Source organism: Neoarius graeffei, chromosome 18, assembly GCF_027579695.1.
Source record: "Neoarius graeffei isolate fNeoGra1 chromosome 18, fNeoGra1.pri, whole genome shotgun sequence".
Taxonomy (NCBI): Eukaryota; Metazoa; Chordata; class Actinopteri; order Siluriformes; family Ariidae; genus Neoarius; species Neoarius graeffei.
This window is the reverse complement of record NC_083586.1, coordinates 68,876,856-68,896,855: the sequence shown is the minus strand read 5'-3', so window position 1 is coordinate 68,896,855 and position 20,000 is coordinate 68,876,856. Positions and strand designations below refer to the sequence as shown.

General features: G+C 43.1%; 2 protein-coding genes across 3 annotated transcripts in view; one reads left to right on the top strand and one right to left on the bottom strand.

The window, feature by feature from the left end:
• cdc37 (cell division cycle 37 homolog (S. cerevisiae)) overlaps nucleotides 1-6,978 on the bottom strand; it is a 23,979-nt gene extending 17,001 nt beyond the window's left edge. Inside the window, exons 1-2 of the mRNA XM_060899356.1 lie at nucleotides 6,697-6,978; nucleotides 3,793-4,074 (exon numbers count right to left, since the gene is read on the bottom strand). Of these exons, the coding sequence (XP_060755339.1) occupies nucleotides 3,793-4,074; nucleotides 6,697-6,804 (390 nt within the window). The 5' untranslated portion in view covers nucleotides 6,805-6,978. The remainder of the gene's footprint in view (nucleotides 1-3,792; nucleotides 4,075-6,696) is intronic.
• A 2,880-nt stretch (nucleotides 6,979-9,858) lies between these two features.
• LOC132866858 (uncharacterized) lies at nucleotides 9,859-19,351 on the top strand. 2 transcript variants are annotated; one of them, XM_060899634.1, is made up of 5 exons: nucleotides 9,859-9,986; nucleotides 10,097-10,392; nucleotides 14,682-14,780; nucleotides 15,119-15,150; nucleotides 15,275-19,351. In XM_060899634.1, exons 4-5 carry the CDS (start codon nucleotides 15,130-15,132, stop codon nucleotides 18,389-18,391), a joined length of 3,138 nt encoding a protein of 1,045 aa, XP_060755617.1. In that variant the 5' UTR covers nucleotides 9,859-9,986; nucleotides 10,097-10,392; nucleotides 14,682-14,780; nucleotides 15,119-15,129; the 3' UTR covers nucleotides 18,392-19,351. The 2 variants fall into 2 exon arrangements, with proteins under 2 accessions (XP_060755617.1, XP_060755618.1); XM_060899635.1 differs by lacking the exon at nucleotides 14,682-14,780.
• Nucleotides 19,352-20,000: the final 649 nt, after the last annotated feature.

Sequence of the window (20,000 nt, the reverse complement as noted above, 5' to 3'; positions counted from 1 at the left end):
AGGGGTTAATATCTCTAAAGTTAGTAAACTTGTGCTATTTTTAGGTGCAGAATCAGACAGGGCCAGAATACATAGATATAGCAATTTACAGGTCTATATCCCCCTTAGAACAAAAGATATGGGCCTCCAAAAATGCTTGCAAATTAAGTGTACAATTCCTGGACCCCAAAAGTGGGCGTGGCACCCAAACTTTGAAGGGCCAAAATTCAAAAACCGTTCCAGCTAGGAAGCTAAAATTTTGGATTCTTTCTTTTGACATCATAAGGCACTAAGAAAATAAATATCAGGCAAATTGAAGGTGTCACTGGGGAGGGTGTGTGAATTGACATGGAATGACCCTATATAAAATAAAAACCTCCAGCTTGTTTTTTGCAATTTACTCCTTGAATGTCAACTAAAGAATGATTGAAAGATTGCCACCAAAAAGGCAAAAAACTAAACTTTAACTTCAGTGTTGGTGAGTAATTTTCATAAATTTATAAGACAGGTTTTCCACCAACATCAAGCCCAGCAAACTAATGGCCTGCGCTGTAATGTAAAGTTGGGTCGAGGAATGAAACCAGGCAGGGTTCTGGGAAAAATTGTTTTAGCTGTCTTCTCTTAAAGAACTTAAGAATTTAGATTGAACTGAATAATCTCAAATGCTTCTTGCAGCTTTAAAATAGTCCCAGCAGGTGACTCTGAAGAAAAATACTGTGTTTGAACACTGCCTGCTGTAAACACTTTGCATTATACACCCCAATGACCGACTCCACCGACCGCCACGACACCACCGCGCACGATTCCCTCAGCGGCACAGTGGAGCACCACACATTGCTGCCCGGTCTGTGGGAAACACTGCTCTCCAGGCTTTTAGATAGAGGGGCGTCTGGGCGTCTTTTCGACGCCCTGTACTGAAAAAAACAAGAAATTGGACGCCCTACTTTTTAGTACGACGCCCTAAAGACGCCCTAATATTTCCGCCCGTGTTATGTCCGGTAACTTAGCTGAATATGTTAAAAAATCGCCGAGTCTGAGCTTTCCGAGGATCTACAAGCTTTGTTGACACCGCCATTTTGGAAATTTCAGAAGTCTCGCTTTGACAGCTGTCTTTCCCGAAGACGCCCAGGGTTACCATAGCAACAGCACGAGCCCAGAGTACAAAATATAGGCACCCGCCGCAGAGCTACAGAAACACGCGTTTCTATGGCTGCACTAATTTCAAAGTTGTGAGAGCCCTCGTTATAAATAAATGGGTTATTAAATAAATTTGGTGTACAAAGCACTTGTAATATGCGTTCCCAGAGCAGAGGGGGAAAAGATGTATGCCTAGGAGACACTGGCATAAATATCCAGACAATATAGCCGTAGACTATATTGCCGCAGCTAAATGTGGAATGTAGTCTATAGAAAACCGGCCTTACCTGACATGTTATTTATCCCGAATAAATCCTTTTAACAGTAAATAACACATTTTCATGCAGATTTTCCCAACATTACAGGCTACGTAGTGGAGAGTGTGGTAGTCGAGCCGGCGGGTAGTATTTCTAGTAGGCTAAACAATAAGGCGGAGGCGGAGCGCGTGTTTTCCTGTCAGAACAGAATCAAGACAAAAGCACGCACTCTCCTCTGCATTGAGCAGCTGGATCGGCTCATCAGGCTCAGCTATGCCCGAATTCCCATGCCGGAATTCGACTTCGCTGCCGCCAGAAAGTTGTACCTCAAGGCCCCCAGGCGGTTGTAAACATATTGTTGCCAGTGGACTGTTGCAGTGAAACCATTTTGTTTACATTAAGACATTAAAGAAAGTTGTTTTACCTAAAATGAATCTGGCTTGAATTTTTCCATGCACACATGCCTCCCCCCAGTCCAGCCTTACTATTGATACAAGAATGTTGTAACAAAGGCAAAAACACTTGGCTGTATTGCTCAAAATTTGCTGTCAAAATGAAGGAAATAGCATTTGAGAGCATTAGAAATTTCAAAATTTTCCGGGGGAGTACCCCCGGAACCCCCTAAAACACTCGTGCCAGCGGCGCTCAACGCGCCGCTACACCTCGCCACATACAGTGACACCTGCAAAAAAGTTAGACTCCCTAAAAAAAAATCCTGCCTAAAAGCCTGCTGCTCTCCCATCTCTGCTTTCTAGTGGGAGTGAAACCATAAAAACATCTGATAAAAACCCACCGAACTAACGCCAAACCCGCCCAGTTTATCAACCAGCCCAAGCCATTTTTTGCCCACAAAGTAGAATTCAAAACCGCCCAATCTGGCAACACTGACCGAAACTAGAAAATCTTCCCGCAAGTTCTTTTCAGCACCGAGATGTCGCCCGGGATTGGTTGGCGAGTGCGTGACGTTATTGTTTTTTTTTTTACCCTTAGGCAGCCTCTCACGTTCCTGCCTGAGGGGCAGTGAGAAAACCACCGGGAAATGTTTTAAACAAACACGAAACAAACGCAAGTCAGCAGATGACCGTAAAATACTCGATAGTGACGATATAATAATTATATGCATCTCACACAGAATTTTCAGAGATATATCGAGTATATTCGATATATCGCACAGCCCTAGTCTGAATCTTCACTTCATGTATATTTTTTATTTTCAACTAGCCAGCCGGGCTGCCTAGTGACAGGAATTACCCGCCAAATGACAGATTAAGTCGCCTCGGGCGACCGGACCACCGCGAATTTCGAGCCCTGATACACCAGCGGGCAGGGGGGGGATATAAAAACTCGCAAAGCAGTAAATGAAACTGAGACTAAGAAAACAGCCAAGACATAACGGCGGAGACGTAGTGAGGGACGCTTTTAGGAACTGAAATAAAAGATCAAAACGCCCAATTTTTGTGGTGCTAGTTGGTAATATATGCTCATTCCAACTTGCCCAGTCGGGCGTGTCGGGGACATATCCCACTTCCCCGAATGCATGCTTCACTTTCCCAGAGCAGCCGGGCAGTGCTTAATGTCGAGCCCTGACAACGGCCGAGTGAACCACGACGAGAGAACGCTAATGTTATAGCAAAATTCTAGCAACACAAAATAAAATTATTCCATGATATTATCGAGAAAGCTTTTGAACCTCACCGGAGATGAAATGATCACTGCAAACATGAGCTGTTTTGGTTTTAGATCAGCCCTGCCGACGTTGTTCAGCCGCGCTCATCTCCTCTCCGTACTAAGCCTCAGAGTTTCCTCGCCCTCTTTCTGAATCACGGACGGAATTCTAAAAAAATCGGAACGTGCCCTGGTCACGAACCTGTTGCTCGAATGCTCGAATGGAATGTTGCTCGACCCTGCATTCGTATCTCCACCAACATGGCTGACATCCAGGTTTCTACTTTGCTTTGACGTCACTTGCAAGTCAGTGATTGGCTGAGTCCCGCCCTCTAACGGTTTCTTACTGGCTGAAGTCCTGAGCAGCACAGCGCCACCTGCCGGCAACGTCCTGTTCGCGTTCCTTCTTGGAGTAAAGTCCCCGAGATCACATTCTTTCCGCGTTCCGATGTTTGACGTGAACATGACCCGAAGCTCCTGACCGGTAGGATTCTACACACTGTGCTGCTGATACGCGATTAGCCGATTGGATAACTGCATGAGTGAGCAGGTGTTCTTATTAAAGTGGCCAGTGAGTGGGTGTTGTATAGTGTTTAGGTTGCATCTGACCCCATTCTTGCTGAGTAAATCTACATTCCAGGGCATCGTCTCCCTGCTGCGTGTGGTGTGTTGGAGACCGCGCGCGTGTGTGTGTGTGTGTGTGTGTGTGTGTGTGTGTGTGTGTGTGGTATACAGGGTATAGGCAGTATCTCACTTTGCTGAATCCTTCCTTGCTGAGTGTATCTACATTCCAGGGCATCTTCTTCTCCTCTCTGCGGTGCTCCTCCATCTTCTTCTCCCAGCTCCTCTCCTCCTTGCGTAGCTGCTTCTCCTGGTTCTTGGCCTCCTCCAGCTCCTTCTTGGCCTGGTCTGTACTCGCCCCCTCCAGCTCCTGCACCCTGCGCTGAGCCTCCGACAGCTTCTTCTTGGCCTCGGACAGGCTCTTCTCTAACTCTGCCCCTTTCTTCTGGAAAGCCTCCATTCGCTCCACTCGAGCCTAGAGACAGAGGGGACAGCTGCACTTTAGCGGCAGTACTCGGCCATAACGGTTGACGAGATCTCGCGTTCTTCTATAAGGTGAGCGCATGAGAAAACCACAAAATCACCACAAAACATGCGTGTGATTATTTTTTTATGCTAATACCAAACACACACACACACACACACACACACACACACACACGGGCCAAGTAGTTTGCAGTGTTAATAATCACTGAAGTTCAAACTACCCAGAGAGAGACTCCAAATATATAGTACCAGTCAAAAGTTTGTACACCCCTACCGTAGTCATTCGCAGGTGCTCGTGTGTTGTGATGATTCTCTACACTGTAGAACAAAACTGCAGACTTTAAAACTGTGAAATATCATCTGGAACTATGTAGTAAACAGAACCGTGTCAAAAATAAAAACATTTGATATTTTAGATTCTTCGAAGTGTCCAGCGTTTCCCCGATGACGCTTTGTACACTACTGCCATTATCGTAACGAGCTTCATGAGGGAGTCACCTGGCATCGTTTTCAGTGAACAGGTGCGTCTCGTCAAATGTGGAATCTCCTGTTTCTCAATACATTAAACCAGTTTATTAATTCAACTGAAGTTTCTGTCAGGTGCAGGATAGGCTAACTGAGCTAAATCTTAGCACAAACAACTAATGTATACTTTATAGCCAAAAATATGTGCACCCTGACCATCACACTGATAAATCCTTTTTGCACGTCTCATTCGAGATTTATTCTTCTTTCCTGTTATAATAAGCTCCACTCTTCTCTTGTGGGAAGGTTCTCCACTAGATTTTGGGGTGTGGTTGTGGGGGCGTGTTCATTCGGCTACAGGAGCATTAGTGAGGGGCGGCACGGTGGTGTAGTGGTTAGCACGGTCGCCTCACAGCAAGAAGGTCCGGGTTCGAGCCCCGTGGCCGGCGAGGGCCTTTCTGTGTGGAGTTTGCATGTTCTCCCCGTGTCCGCGTGGGTTTCCTCCGGGTGCTCCGGTTTCCCCCACAGTCCAAAGACATGCAGGTTAGGTTAACTGGTGACTCTAAATTGAGCGTAGGTGTGAATGTGAATGGTTGTGTCTATCTGTGATGATCTGGTGAGTTGTGCAGGGTGTACCCCGCCTCTTACCCATAGTCAGTTGGGATAGGATCCAGCCCATGACCCTGTGTAGGATAAGCGGCTACAGGTAACGGATGGATGGAGCATTCGTGAGATCAGACCCTGATGTGTGAGGAGGTCTGGGGTGCAGTCGGTGTTCCAGTTCATCACAAAGGTGTTCAGCGGGGTTGAGTTCAGTCACTCCAATCATTCAGAACTAAACACTTCTCTATTAGAGACAGTCATTTGCACAGATTCTCTTCCTCTCACACATTCATGTCATGACTCTCCTCCATCTTCACCATGTGACCCGTTTCTGCACATTCTGGGTCACACTTCAACAACCCAGACACGCAGCCCTTAAATATGTCCACTTTTCAAATTTGTATATTACAGATTATTTTTCTCTTTTATTATATTTATGTAACTACATTTCTCTTTTTTGTCCTTCTATCTTAACTGTTCAAGCACCAAAGCAAACTCCTATGTGAGAACGGATTCGGCAATAAACTCCATTCTGATTCATTAGAAAGGATATTTATCTGGTAAAACGACTGTTAACACACACACACACACACACACACGTCACATTAAGGGGAATAGGGCAGTGTGTGTGTGTTACCTGGTGTCTCCACCTGAACAGGCTGGGTGTGTGTGTGTGGGGTGTGTGTGTGTGGGGTGTGTGTGTGTGTGTTACCTGGTGTCTCCACCTGAACAGGCTGGGTGTGTGTGGGGTGTGTGTGTGTGTGTGGGGTGTGTGTGTGTGTGTTACCTGGTGTCTCCACCTGAACAGGCTGGGTGTGTGTGGGGTGTGTGTGTGTGTGTGGGGTGTGTGTGTGTGTGTTACCTGGTGTCTCCACCTGAACAGGCTGGGTGTGTGTGGGGTGTGTGTGTGTGTTACCTGGTGTCTCCACCTGAACAGGCTGGGTGTGTGTGGGGTGTGTGTGTGTGGGGTGTGTGTGTGTGTGTTACCTGGTGTCTCCACCTGAACAGGCTGGGTGTGTGTGGGGTGTGTGTGTGTGTGTGGGGTGTGTGTGGGGTGTGTGTGTGTGTGTTACCTGGTGTCTCCACCTGAACAGGCTGGGTGTGTGTGGGGTGTGTGTGTGTGTTACCTGGTGTCTCCACCTGAACAGGCTGGGTGTGTGTGGGGTGTGTGTGTGTGGGGTGTGTGTGTGTGTTACCTGGTGTCTCCACCTGAACAGGCTGGGTGTGTGTGGGGTGTGTGTGTGTGGGGTGTGTGTGTGTGTTACCTGGTGTCTCCACCTGAACAGGCTGGGTGTGTGTGGGGTGTGTGTGTGTGTGTGGGGTGTGTGTGGGGTGTGTGTGTGTGTGTTACCTGGTGTCTCCACCTGAACAGGCTGGGTGTGTGTGGGGTGTGTGTGTGTGTTACCTGGTGTCTCCACCTGAACAGGCTGGGTGTGTGTGGGGTGTGTGTGTGTGGGGTGTGTGTGTGTGTTACCTGGTGTCTCCACCTGAACAGGCTGGGTGTGTGTGGGGTGTGTGTGTGTGGGGTGTGTGTGTGTGTTACCTGGTGTCTCCACCTGAACAGGCTGGGTGTGTCGATGTTGGGGTGAGTATCATCTTCATCGTCAGACACCTCGATATGATCCCACACGCTGTAGTCGATGGTGGTCATTATTATTATTATTATTGTTATTCTGAACCCGATAATAACTGCTCTCAGGGTTTAATCACTAAACCGCCACACAGCGCAGCAGAAAACTTCTCTCCACACCGCGTTTCCTCCCAAAGCCTCCTCCGCTTCTGCTTTCAGAGCCTTTCTGGAAAACTCTCAGCGCTTCCGCTAAGCAGTGATGTCATAACCGAGCGCCGCTGGGTGTGACGTCATTCCCCCGCGCCGCGCTGTGGGCGGTCCTACACCATGCTGCCGGAGGCGCTGCGTTCGAATCCCTTCATAACAGCTTCAGTGGAGCGTTTATATTCAGTGCTGTTACTGTTTCAGGGAGGAAATGAGGTTTGATGATGTGGAGCAGTTCTGCTGCAGTGACCCTCCCTCCTACAGGCCCTGCTCACATCTCATCTAACCTCATCCCATCCATCTCATCCATCTAACCTCATCTCATCCATCTAACCTCATCCATCTCATCCATCTAACCTCATCCATCTCATCCATCTAACCTCATCCATCTCATCCATCTAACCTCATCTCATCCATCTAACCTCATCCATCTCATCCATCTAACCTCATCCATCTCATCCATCTAACCTCATCTCATCCATCTAACCTCATCCATCTCATCCATCTCATCCATCTAACCTCATCCATCTCATCCATCTAACCTCATCCATCTCATCCATCTAACCTCATCCATCTCATCCATCTAACCTCATCTCATCCATCTAACCTCATCCATCTCATCCATCTAACCTCATCCATCTCATCCATCTAACCTCATCCATCTCATCCATCTAACCTCATCCATCTCATCCATCTCATCCATCTAACCTCATCTCATCCATCTAACCTCATCCATCTCATCCATCTAACCTCATCCATCTAACCTCATCCATCTCATCCATCTAACCTCATCCATCTCATCCATCTAACCTCATCCATCTCATCCATCTAACCTCATCTCATCCATCTAACCTCATCCATCTCATCCATCTAACCTCATCCATCTCATCCATCTAACCTCATCTCATCCATCTAACCTCATCTCATCCATCTAACCTCATCCATCTCATCCATCTAACCTCATCTCATCCATCTAACCTCATCCATCTCATCCATCTAACCTCATCCATCTCATCCATCTAACCTCATCTCATCCATCTAACCTCATCCATCTCATCCATCTCATCCATCTAACCTCATCCATCTCATCCATCTAACCTCATCCATCTCATCCATCTAACCTCATCCATCTCATCCATCTAACCTCATCTCATCCATCTAACCTCATCCATCTCATCCATCTCATCCATCTAACCTCATCTCATCCATCTAACCTCATCCATCTCATCCATCTAACCTCATCCATCTCATCCATCTAACCTCATCCATCTCATCCATCTAACCTCATCTCATCCATCTAACCTCATCCATCTCATCCATCTAACCTCTCAGCAGCTGCACACCGGTTCATCCTGATCCTCACAATAAAATATAACCAGCATCTTTTCACCACAGTTACTGTTCGTGTCATGACACTGAATAACAGCAGTAATAATATAATGATGTTTAATAAAGTAAACATACATAATAAAAATATTTACACTAAACTGTGCTCTGTGTGTGTGTGTGTGTGTGTGTTATATTAAACATTAAGGAATGAGTATTCCCAACTGGAAAACTTTTCCAGTGGGGTTCAAAACCCGACCCCCCCCCCCAGCTACACCGCTGTTACTGCGTGTGAATGTATACTCACTGTCCACTTTATTAGGCACACCTGCACATTTATGCTGTTATCCAATCAGCCAATCATATGGCAGCAGAGAAGAAAAGCATAACATCATGCAGATGCATGTCAAGATCTTCAGTTCATGTTCACATCAAACATTAGAATGAAAATAAGTGTGATCTCAAAGTGTGACTTCAATCATGACATGGTTGTTGGCGCCATGGGCTGGTGTGAGTATTCCAGAAACTGCTCTCGACTTTACACAGAGTGGTGCGAAGAACAAAAAACATTGAGTTCTGTGGGTGGAAACACCTTGTTGACATGGAGGTCAGAGGAAAACGGACAGATTGGTTTGAGCTGCCAGGAAAGATATAGTAATTTATATAATCACTCTTTACAACCGTGGTGAGCAGAAAAGCATCTCAGCATGTACAAACCATCAGACCTTGTGGTGATGAGCAACAACAGCAGAAGACCACACCAGGTTCTGCTCCTGTCAGCCAAGAACAGGAATCTGAGGCTATCAGGAGCACAGAATCATTAAAACTGGACAGCTGAAGTTAAGAGAAAAAAAAACACCTGGTCTTATTTGAGTTTCTAAAGACTAAACAAAATAATCCTAAATTCTTATTTTATACAGGAGCAAAGTTAACTAGGAATAAAACCACCACAGAAGCACATTATACCAGTGCTTTTCCAAATTACTAGTGCATGTAGTACTGATGAGTTGGGTTTTATGATAAAATATTCAACAGGAAGTTAATGATATTTCCCAAAAATCAAACAATTTTATAACTATCAAGAAATGAACATCAGTAGAGCTACAGTATTCGAATCTTACAGTTCTGTCATCTATCATCTTCAGCTGTTACACATTTTGTCCTCTAGTTGGCAGCAGATATCTTCTGGCACACAACACAACACCCTTCATGACAAACTGGAATATATAAAGAATGGACTAATATCCAATATACTAATACTGGAATACTGGAAACAAAACTCACAGAAAACTACATTAAATTAAATTAAATTAAATTAAATTAAATTCATGTGTTGCTACATGTTTGTTTAACTGTCCTGAGGCTGCACAAAAGTGAATCCACTACAAAGATATTTACACAGATTATTCACTATACAGTCACTGCAGTGTGAAAGTGTTTGTACTGTGACTTTACACACACACACACACACACACACACACACACACGCACTTACTTGATGAAATGGATGTGGGTTTGCAGCTCTTTCACAACCAGCAAAAGAGGAACTGGGCTTGACAGCCACTGGGTTGAGATGTGGATGAAGACAAGGTACAAACAGAAGCAGTCAGAGACAACAACAAGGGAATAAAAGAACAAGGCATTGACCATCTTCTGAGGTAGAACTGGTGTGGAGATCTTGAGAGGACATTGAATCAAGCCCCTCCTCATCGTCACCCTCTGTCTGATCTCAGGTAAAGAAATGAACGGTATAATGATCCTCATAATCAGCACAGCAGCAATGCTCATGCAGAAAGATTTCAGGTTTTTTAATGTAAATACACAGTATTTGTCCTTTTGTTAGATGGTGGATCCTCCAATGAAGTAAGAGTTTATATTTTGGAAGAGGAGTCTTCAAGTACAACTACGAGTCTCATTAAAGGCCAAGCAAAAATGTTTCTGTAAGGGTTTATGGAAACACTGTGAGGACCAAATAAGGATAAATGTCCAAACCAGTGGAGAGACAAAAGAAGATTCTCCTTTTTTCCTGACATTAACTCAGTAGCTTTATTGTAAATGACTCTGAAGTCTACGACTGTGGAGATAATATCAGGTGACAGATAGACAGCTCCACAGAGGTGCGAGTGGATGTAGAGGAAGGTGAGTAGTGTACATCTGACCACTGCTATCTGTTTATTTTCCCAAATGTTCATGATCATTACCATCAATACAAACTCCTGTCTGCATGACTATACAGTGTCTTGAAAACGTATTCATACCCCTTGAACTTTTTCACATTTTTCCACCTTACAACCACGAACTTAAAAGTTTTTTATTGAGATTTTATGTGATAGACCAACACAGAGTAGCACAGAATTGTGAAGTGAAACGAAAATGATAAATGGTCTTCAAAATTTTAAAGAAATAAAAATCTGAAAAATGTGATGTGCATTAGTATTCAGCCCCCCTGCGTCAATACTTTGTAGAGCCACCTTTTGCTGCAATTACAGCTGCAAGTCTTTTGTGGTATGTCTCTACCAGCTTTGCACATCTAGACACTGAAATTTTTGCCCATTCTTCTTTGCAAAATAGCTCAAGCTCAGCCAGATTGGATGGAGAGCGTCTGTGAACAGCAATTTTCAAGTCTTGCCACAGACGCTCAATGGGATTTAGGTCTGGACTTTGACTGGACCATTCTAACACATGAATATTCTTTGATCTAAACCATTCCATTGTAGCTCTGGCTGTATGTTTAGGGTCATTGTCTTGCTGGAAGGTGAATCTCCTTCCCAGTCTCAAGTCTTTTGCAGCCTCCAACAGGTTTTCTTCCAGGATTGCCCTGTATTTAGCTCCATCCATCTTCCCATCAACTCTGACCAGCTTCCCTGTCCCTGCTGAAGAAAAGCATCCCCATAGCATGATGCTGCCACCACCATGTTTCACAGTGGGGATGGTGTGTGCAGGGTGATGAGCAGTGTTAGTTTTCCGCCACACATAGCGCTTTGCATTTAGGCCAAAAAGTTCAACTTTGGTCTCATCTGACCAAAGCACCTTCTTCCACATGTTTGCTGTGTCCCCTACATGGCTTCTTATGCCTGTCTTTCAACAATGGCTTTCTTCTTGCCACTCTTCCAAAAAGGCCAGATTTGTGGAGTGTACGACTTATAGTTGTCCTGTGCACAGATTCTCCCACCTGAGCTGTGGATTTCTGCAGCTCCTCCAGAGTGATCATGGGCCTCTTGGCTGCTTCTCTGACCAGTGCTCTCCTTGCTCGCTCAGTCAGTTTAGGTGGACGGCCATGTCTTGGTAGGTTTGCAGTTGTGCCATACTTTTTCCATTTTTGAATGATGGATTGAACAGTGCTTCTTGAGATGTTCAGAGCTTGGAACATTTTTTTATAACCTAACCCTGCTTTAAACTTCTCCAGAACTTTATCCCTGACCTGTCTGGTGAGTTCTTTGGTCTTCATGATGCTGTTTGTTCTTCAGTGTTCTCTAACAAACCACTGAGGCCTTCACAGAACAAGTGTATTTATGCTGAGAGTAAATTACACACAGTAGGACTCTATTAACTAATTAGACGACTTCTGAAGGCAACTGATTGCACTGGATTGTATTTAGAGGTATCAGAGTACAGGGGGGCTGAATACTAATGCTCACCACATTTTTCAGATTTTTATTTGTTTAAAATTTTGAAGACCATTTATCATTTTCGTTTCACTTCACAATTCTGTGCTACTCTGTGTTGGTCTATCACATAAAATCTCAATAAAAAACTTTTAAGTTCGTGGTTGTAAGGTGGAAAAATGTGAAAAAGTTCAAGGGGTATGAATACTTTTTCAAGGCACTGTACAACACTAAAAGAATGGCCCTGTTCAGTAGTACTGGTGTACAGTTTAAGCACGTGTTTATCTTACCTTTTACATAGTGCTGTCAAGCGATTAAAATATTTAATCGCGATTAATGTCGCGACAGTCATAGTTAACTCGCAATTAATCGCAATTTAATCGCACATTTTTGTCACATAAAAAAACATTGTAATTCTCTTATCAGCATAAAAAAGTGAATGGGCTTGCTTTGTACCAATGTTTTTTTTTAATTGCAAAGCATAACACGTCTTGACACAGCCACCGCAAAGTAAAACCTAAGCCGAGCACCGGAGCGGGGCTAGCAAGAGAACCATGAGTGAAATGATCTACTGTTTGAGTTAGTCTCTAATCAGAGAGACAGGTTACACAGTGACGGTAGGCTTGACATGCTTGATTATAATATAAAGTACACTATTTTATTAAGTTTAAGTTGTTCGTTGATAAATATTGCATTGAATCTGATCTTTACTGTTTCAGCTCACTTAACACATTTTGTACTTTTACACTTTCTGCCTGTTGATGCATCGCGCTGTCCAATCAGAGGCGGCCAAATTTGCATATTACAGGAAGGATTTCTGGGATAGCATTGAGTTTACAGTTCAGAGGGATCTGGCTTCTTTAGATGCTGTCTTCTTAAAACTGAATAAATATTTAAAAAGAGCCAAATGAGCCAGTCTTTTGAACGGCTCTTTTCAAAGAACGGATCACAAAGATGCGGATCCCATCAAAGAGCCATAAATCCCATCTCTACTAGCGCGCCCTGCCCGCGCTGGTTCTTGGGGGGGGGGGACTACAGTCTAGCTGCTATCGGTTTTCTAACCAAAGTCTCTGTTCCAAGTTCCTGGCAGTTTCAAAAGCTTATGAAAAACCTACATCATGCCACAGAGCGTTAATCTCGCGATAAAAAAATTATCGCCGTTAAAATTGAGTCAAGTTAACGCGTTAATAACGCGACATTTTTGACAGCACTACTTTTACAGTGTCTTTGACGTCTAGAAATGTGACAGCATATACGGGGGAGAAATCAGCATCAAGTGCAGATATGAGAATAAATACAAAAACATTTTAAAGTCTTCCTGTAAGATCGGTGGTGTTTCCACCAAATAACATCAGACCTAAAGAGTGAATAGACAGATAACAGAAGATTCTCGATTGATGACAACAGAAATTCAGGATTTTTAATTGCATCTATGTGTTTAAGTGTCAAAAATTGAGTACAAAAAAAGGACAAGCCTTTGTCAGAGCATCCTCTGGGGAAGTGGATTAGTCCAGACTGGGAAAGACACAGTCATGTCAAATTTACATAGATCTTATAAAAACCTGGCATAATAGTTTATTCATCTGTCCATCCACCCATTATCTATACCACTTATCCGTCAGGATCACCTGCAGCCAATCCCAGCTCACTTCAGGTGAGAGGCGGAGTTCACCCCGGGCAGGTCACCAATCTATCACAGGGCTACACAGGACTAACAAACATCACATTCACTTTCACACCAGTGGGCAGTTTAGAGGAGCCAGGAGACCGAATCCACATGTGTTTGGACTGTGGAGGAAACTGGAGACTTGGAAGAAACCCACACAGACGTGCAGAGAACATGCAAACCCCACACAGAAAGGCCCCAGTCAGCTGCGAGGTTTGAACCCAGAACCTTCTTACTGTGAGGTGACAGTAATAATCACTGCACTATCTATTTCAAAATTATTCATAGAGCATATATTACTCCTGTTAGGCATTTCAAGATAATATTCGCTCCAAGTCCTAACCGTACACACTGTCATGACCTGGTAACCAGTACAGTATTTCTCATAAACGCACTGTTCCTCCTCATGTCGCAGTTTTGTGCACTGCAGGTTAAACTGATCAGAAATGTATAAATCATAGTGATCGTATTACGTGTCATACTCCAATCTGAAACTGAATGGGTGGCATGGTGGTGCAGTGGTTATCACTGTTGCCTAATAATGAGAAGGTTCAGGGTTCAAACCTCACAGCTGATGGGGGTCTTTCTGTGTGGAGTTTCTATGTTCTCCCTGTGTCTGCGTGGGTTTCCCCCACAGTTCAAAGACATGCAAATTAGGTAAAATACCCAGTCACTGGGGTTGTACAAGACAGTGCATACGGTACTTAGTGCCGGTCTCAAGCCTGGATAGATTGGAGAAGGTTGTGTCAGGAAGGGCATCCAGTGTAAAACCTAGGCCAAATCAAATATGAAGAACAGACCTGCTGCGGCGACCCCGAATGTACGGGAGCAGCCTAAAAAAGAAGAAGACTTCAATCTGAAACTGAGATGTTTACATATTCCTTTATGATACAATTTATTGACTTTTTGACCAAACCAAAGATGCTGAATCTTCCATGTGGCCAACTCATACAAATGCTTCATCTGCTTCCACAGCACAACCAGACTAAAAGACAGGTAAACTACTGTGAGACCAAACCACAGAGGTGTTTCAATATGTAATGTTGCATCCCAAATTTCCCACTGGGGTTCAATAAAGTACATCCATACATCTGTTCATCCATCCACCCACCCATCTATCTGTCTAAAAGCTTCTGTTTCTGTGTGTCCTTATCCAGCTGTTTCAGGTGTACCTGTGTATATCTCAGTCAGTGTTGGTTTAGTCTTGTTGACTGCTGGTGTAATTACAATCATCTCCTGCCAATTCAGGTCCAAAGGTAATGCATTCTCAAAAACACAAATTAGTTAATGCATTATGCATATACTTTAGCGCAGTGATGCAGTCGGCCACTGAGCTCGAACCCAGAACCTTCTTGCTGTGAGGTGACAGTGCCAACCACTGCACCACTGTGCCACCCAATCTGTTACCAATATGTGTGTTTTTTCATGAACAAAACGCAAAAGTGAAAAACATTTTTAAACTTCCATACTTTTGGGTATTCATTGATAATAGAGTCTTAAGGTTGTGTAGCCATGATTACAGACTCTGCATGCCTAAACTCATTGACCAAAGAATAAGCAGCACTTCTCTTTTCTCTTTATAATTTCTGTGCAGGTTCAGAAACAATGGCACAATCTTCCACAGAGGTGAGCACAAAACATTATGATTCAGCTTTGAAGGATAACTAACCCTAGATCTCATAAGATTTGTTCAATCACTGAAATAAAACTTTTCAAGCTTTTTAAAACTTCACCTTTTTACTACTTTCAGATATATGATTATGAAACCGGCCAATCAAAAAACTATTCCAACCAATCAGTCTTCAGGAACCCAAACATCATAACCAACCAATCAGAATCAGTCTATGAGATCCTGAACCCTATAAGCAACCAACCAGAATCAGTCTTCCAGAACCCAAACCCCATAACTTACCAATCACAATCAGTCTACCAGAACCCAAACCCCATAACCTACCAATCAGAATCAATCTATGAGAAAATGAACCCCCAAACCAACCAATCAGAATCACTCTACCAGAAGACAAACCCTGAAACCATTCAATCAGAATCAGTCTTCAAGAACCCAAACCCTAAGCCCATCCAATCGGAATCAGTCTTCCAGAACCCAAATGCCATAACCAACCAATCAGAATCAGGCTTTCAGGACCCAAACCTCATAACCAACCAATCAGAATCAGTCTATGAGATCCTGAACCCCATAACCATCCAATCACAATCAGTCTACCAGAACCCAAACCCCATAACCTACCAATCAGAATCAATCTATGAGAAAATGAACCCCCAAACCAACCAATCAGAATCAGTCTTCCAGAAGACAAACCCTGAACCCATCCAATCAGAATCAGTCTTCAAGAACCCAAACCCTAAAATCATTCAATCGGAATCAATCTTCCAGAACCCAAACGCCATAACCAACCAATCAGAATCAGGCTTCCAGAACCCAAACCCCATAACCTACCAATCAGAATCAATCTATGAGAAAATGAACCCCCAAACTAACCAATCAGAATCACTCTACCAGAAGACAAACCCTGAAACCATTCAATCAGAATCAGTCTTCAAGAACCCAAACCCTAAGCCCATCCAATCGGAATCAGTCTTCCAGAACCCAAATGCCATAACCAACCAATCAGAATCAGGCTTTCAGAACCCAAACCTCATAACCAACCAATCAGAATCAGTCTATGAGATCCTGAACCCCATAACCATCCAATCACAATCAGTCTACCAGAACCCAAACCCCATAACCTACCAATCAGAATCAATCTATGAGAAAATGAACCCCCAAACCAACCAATCAGAATCAGTCTTCCAGAAAACAAACCCTGAACCCATCCAATCAGAATCAGTCTTCAAGAACCCAAACCCTAAAATCATTCAATCGGAATCAATCTTCCAGAACCCAAACGCCATAACCAACCAATCAGAATCAGGCTTCCAGAACCCAAACCCCATAACCTACCAATCAGAATCAATCTATGAGAAAATGAACCCCCAAACCAACCAATCAGAATCACTCTACCAGAAGACAAACCCTGAAACCATTCAATCAGAATCAGTCTTCAAGAACCCAAACCCTAAGCCCATCCAATCAGAATCAGTCTTCCAGAACCCAAATGCCATAACCAACCAATCAGAATCAGGCTTTCAGAACCCAAACCTCATAACCAACCAATCAGAATCAGTCTATGAGATCCTGAACCCCATAACCATCCAATCACAATCAGTCTACCAGAACCCAAACCCCATAACCTACCAATCAGAATCAATCTATGAGAAAATGAACCCCCAAACCAACCAATCAGAATCACTCTACCAGAAGACAAACCCTGAAACCATCCAATCAGAATCAGTCTTCAAGAAACCAAATCCTAAGCCCATCCAATCGGAATCAGTCTTCCAGATCCCAAACACAATAACCAACCAATCAGAATCAGTCTTCCAGAAGACAAACCCTGAACCCATCCAATCAGAATCAGTCTTCAAGAACCCAAACCCTAAAATCATTCAATCGGAATCAATCTTCCAGAACCCAAACCCCATAACCAACCAATCAGAATCAGTCTTCCAGAATCCAAAACCCATAACCAACCAATCAGAATCAGTCTATGAGATCCTGAACCCCATAACCAACCAATCAGAATCAGTCTTCCAGAACCCAAACCTCATAACCAACCAATCAGAATCAGTCTATGAGAAAATGATCCTCAAAACCAACCAATTACAATCAGTCTATGAGATCCTGGACCCCATAACCAACCAATCAGAATCAGTCTTCCAGAACCCAAACCCCATAACCTACCAATCAGAATCAATCTATGAGAAAATGAAACCCCAAACCAACCAATCAGAATCACTCTACCAGAAGACCACTCTACCTGAAACCATTCAATCAGAATCAGTCTTCAAGAACCCAAACCCTAAGCCCATCCAATCGGAATCAGTCTTCCAGAACCCAAATGCCATAACCAACCAATCAGAATCAGTCTTCCAGAAGACAAACCCTGAACCCATCCAATCAGAATCAGTCTATGAGAAAATGATCCTCAAAATCAACCAATTACAATCAGTCTATGAGATCCTGGACCCCATAACCAACCAATCAGAATCAGTCAATGAGATCCTGAACCCCGTAACCATCCAATCAGAATCAGTGTACCAGAACCCAAACCCCATAACAAACCAATCAGAATCAGTCTATGAGAAAATGATCCTCAAAACTAACCAGTTACAATCAGTCTATGAGATCCTGGACCCCATAACCAACCAATCAGAATCAGTCTTCCAGAATTCAAACCCCATAACCAACCAATCAGAATCAGTCAATGAGATCCTGAACCCCATAACCATCCAATCAGAATCAGTGTACCAGAACCCAAACCCCATAACAAACCAATCAGAATCAGTCTATGAGAACCTGAACCCCATAACCAACCAATCAGAATCAGTCTTCCAGAACCCAAACCTCATAACTAACCAATCAGAATCAGTCTATGAGAACCTGAACCCCATAATCAACCAATCAGAATCAGTCTTCCAGAATTCAAACCCCATAACCAACCAATCAGAATCAGTCAATGAGATCCTGAACCCCATATCCATCCAATCAGAATCAGTGTACCAGAACCCAAACCCCATAACAAACCAATCAGAATCAGTCTATGAGAACCTGAACCTCATAACCAACCAATCAGAATCAGTCTTCCAGAACCCAAACCTCATAACTAACCAATCAGAATCAGTCTATGAGAACCTGAACCCCATAATCAACCAATCAGAAGAAAGAAGAAGAAACCTTTATTTGTCACATGCACACTTCAAGCACAGTGAGATTCATCCTCTGCATTTAACCCATCTGAAGCAGTGAACACACACACACACACACACACACACACACACACACACACACACACACACACACACACACACACACACAGCAGTGGGCAGCCATACTACAGCACCTAGGGAGCAGTCAGGGGTTAGGTACCTTGCTCAAGGGCACTTCAGCCCAGTTAACCTAACTGCATGTCTTTTGAACTGTGGGGGAAACCGGAACACCCAGAGGAAATCCACGCAGACACAGGGAGAACTCCACACAGAAAGGCCCCCGCCGGCCGCTGAGCTCGAACCTAGGACCTTCTCGCTGTGAGGTGATAGTGCTAACCATGCCACCCTCAGAATCAGTCAATGAGAACCTGAACCCCCAAATCAACCAATCAGAATCACTCTACCCAAATGCAACTACTCAGGATGTGTTTAAGGTTCACCACCCAGATGGACTGGTGTTCATCCTAAAGTTATCCATAATAATCTTGGGATTCTTTTTTGCATGGTTGTTTTTTTGTTGTTGTTGTTTTGTTTTTTTAACCTCACTGGGATTCACCTGACAAGCTTGTGTACATGTAAGGTTTTTATTCATTAATATTAACATTCAAAGGGCAGAGTGCTAAAAAAAAAATGTAATCGGAAGCATGTGTAGTTTATCCAATACCTTTTTATTACTTTGAATGTCATGACTTTTCCTGAAGATATTTTTAGTCTTTTATGGTGTTTTTCTGTGAATTGCTGGAGCCGACTCATATTTCCACTCATTCTCTCATGAGCACTATTAATATTGCACAGCATTTCTCTGCAGATCGTTGCTTTCATGTCTAAGTTTATATGATATTACATATTACCCTGCCTATATTTGTAGTTAAATATTCAAGTTTTAATCACTTTTATGAGTTGAACCTAACCCCAGATAGACAATATAGTGTACATAATTAGTCTTATAATATATAATGATAGTGTATATAATTGTCTTGTGACCCATGTGATTGTATTTTAGATTTCCCCTTCAATAAAGAGAATTTGCCAGTGTGACACCTCCATGAGTTGTTTGTTACAGTAGAAAAAAAACAAGCTATTATTTTAAATTTAAGTTTATTTTAGAATACTTTTATTAGTATTTAAAGCTTTAAGTGTCCAAGAACTGTCAAATATTTCAAGGTGTCTGATGGAATATGCTCCAAATCGATCCTTAAGATCTACAAGAATAACCTGCCCTTAGACAGGATTCTTCTCTTAGCGTTTTTAAAAAACAGCTAAAAAAATTTTGTACTGAAGCTTTTAGTTAGTTCTTATCATTACAGACATGTATTCTTATCCTTTTAAACTTTTGTTTTCTTAATTCCTGATTGTTTATTTTTTTATGTATTTTATTTGCAATTTTTGGAAAGCACTTTGAGCTGCATTCAAATGTGTGAAAGGTGATATATATATATATGTGTGTGTGTATAGATAGATAGATAGATAGATAGATAGATAGATAGATAGATAGATAGATAGATAGATAGATAGATAGATAGATAGATGACTTATCATATTGGGGGTCACAGGTAAACTGGAATCAATCCCAGCTCACTTCAGGTAAGAGGTGGGGTTTATCCTGGGCAGGTCAGAAATCTGTCACAGAGCTATACAGAGATGAACAA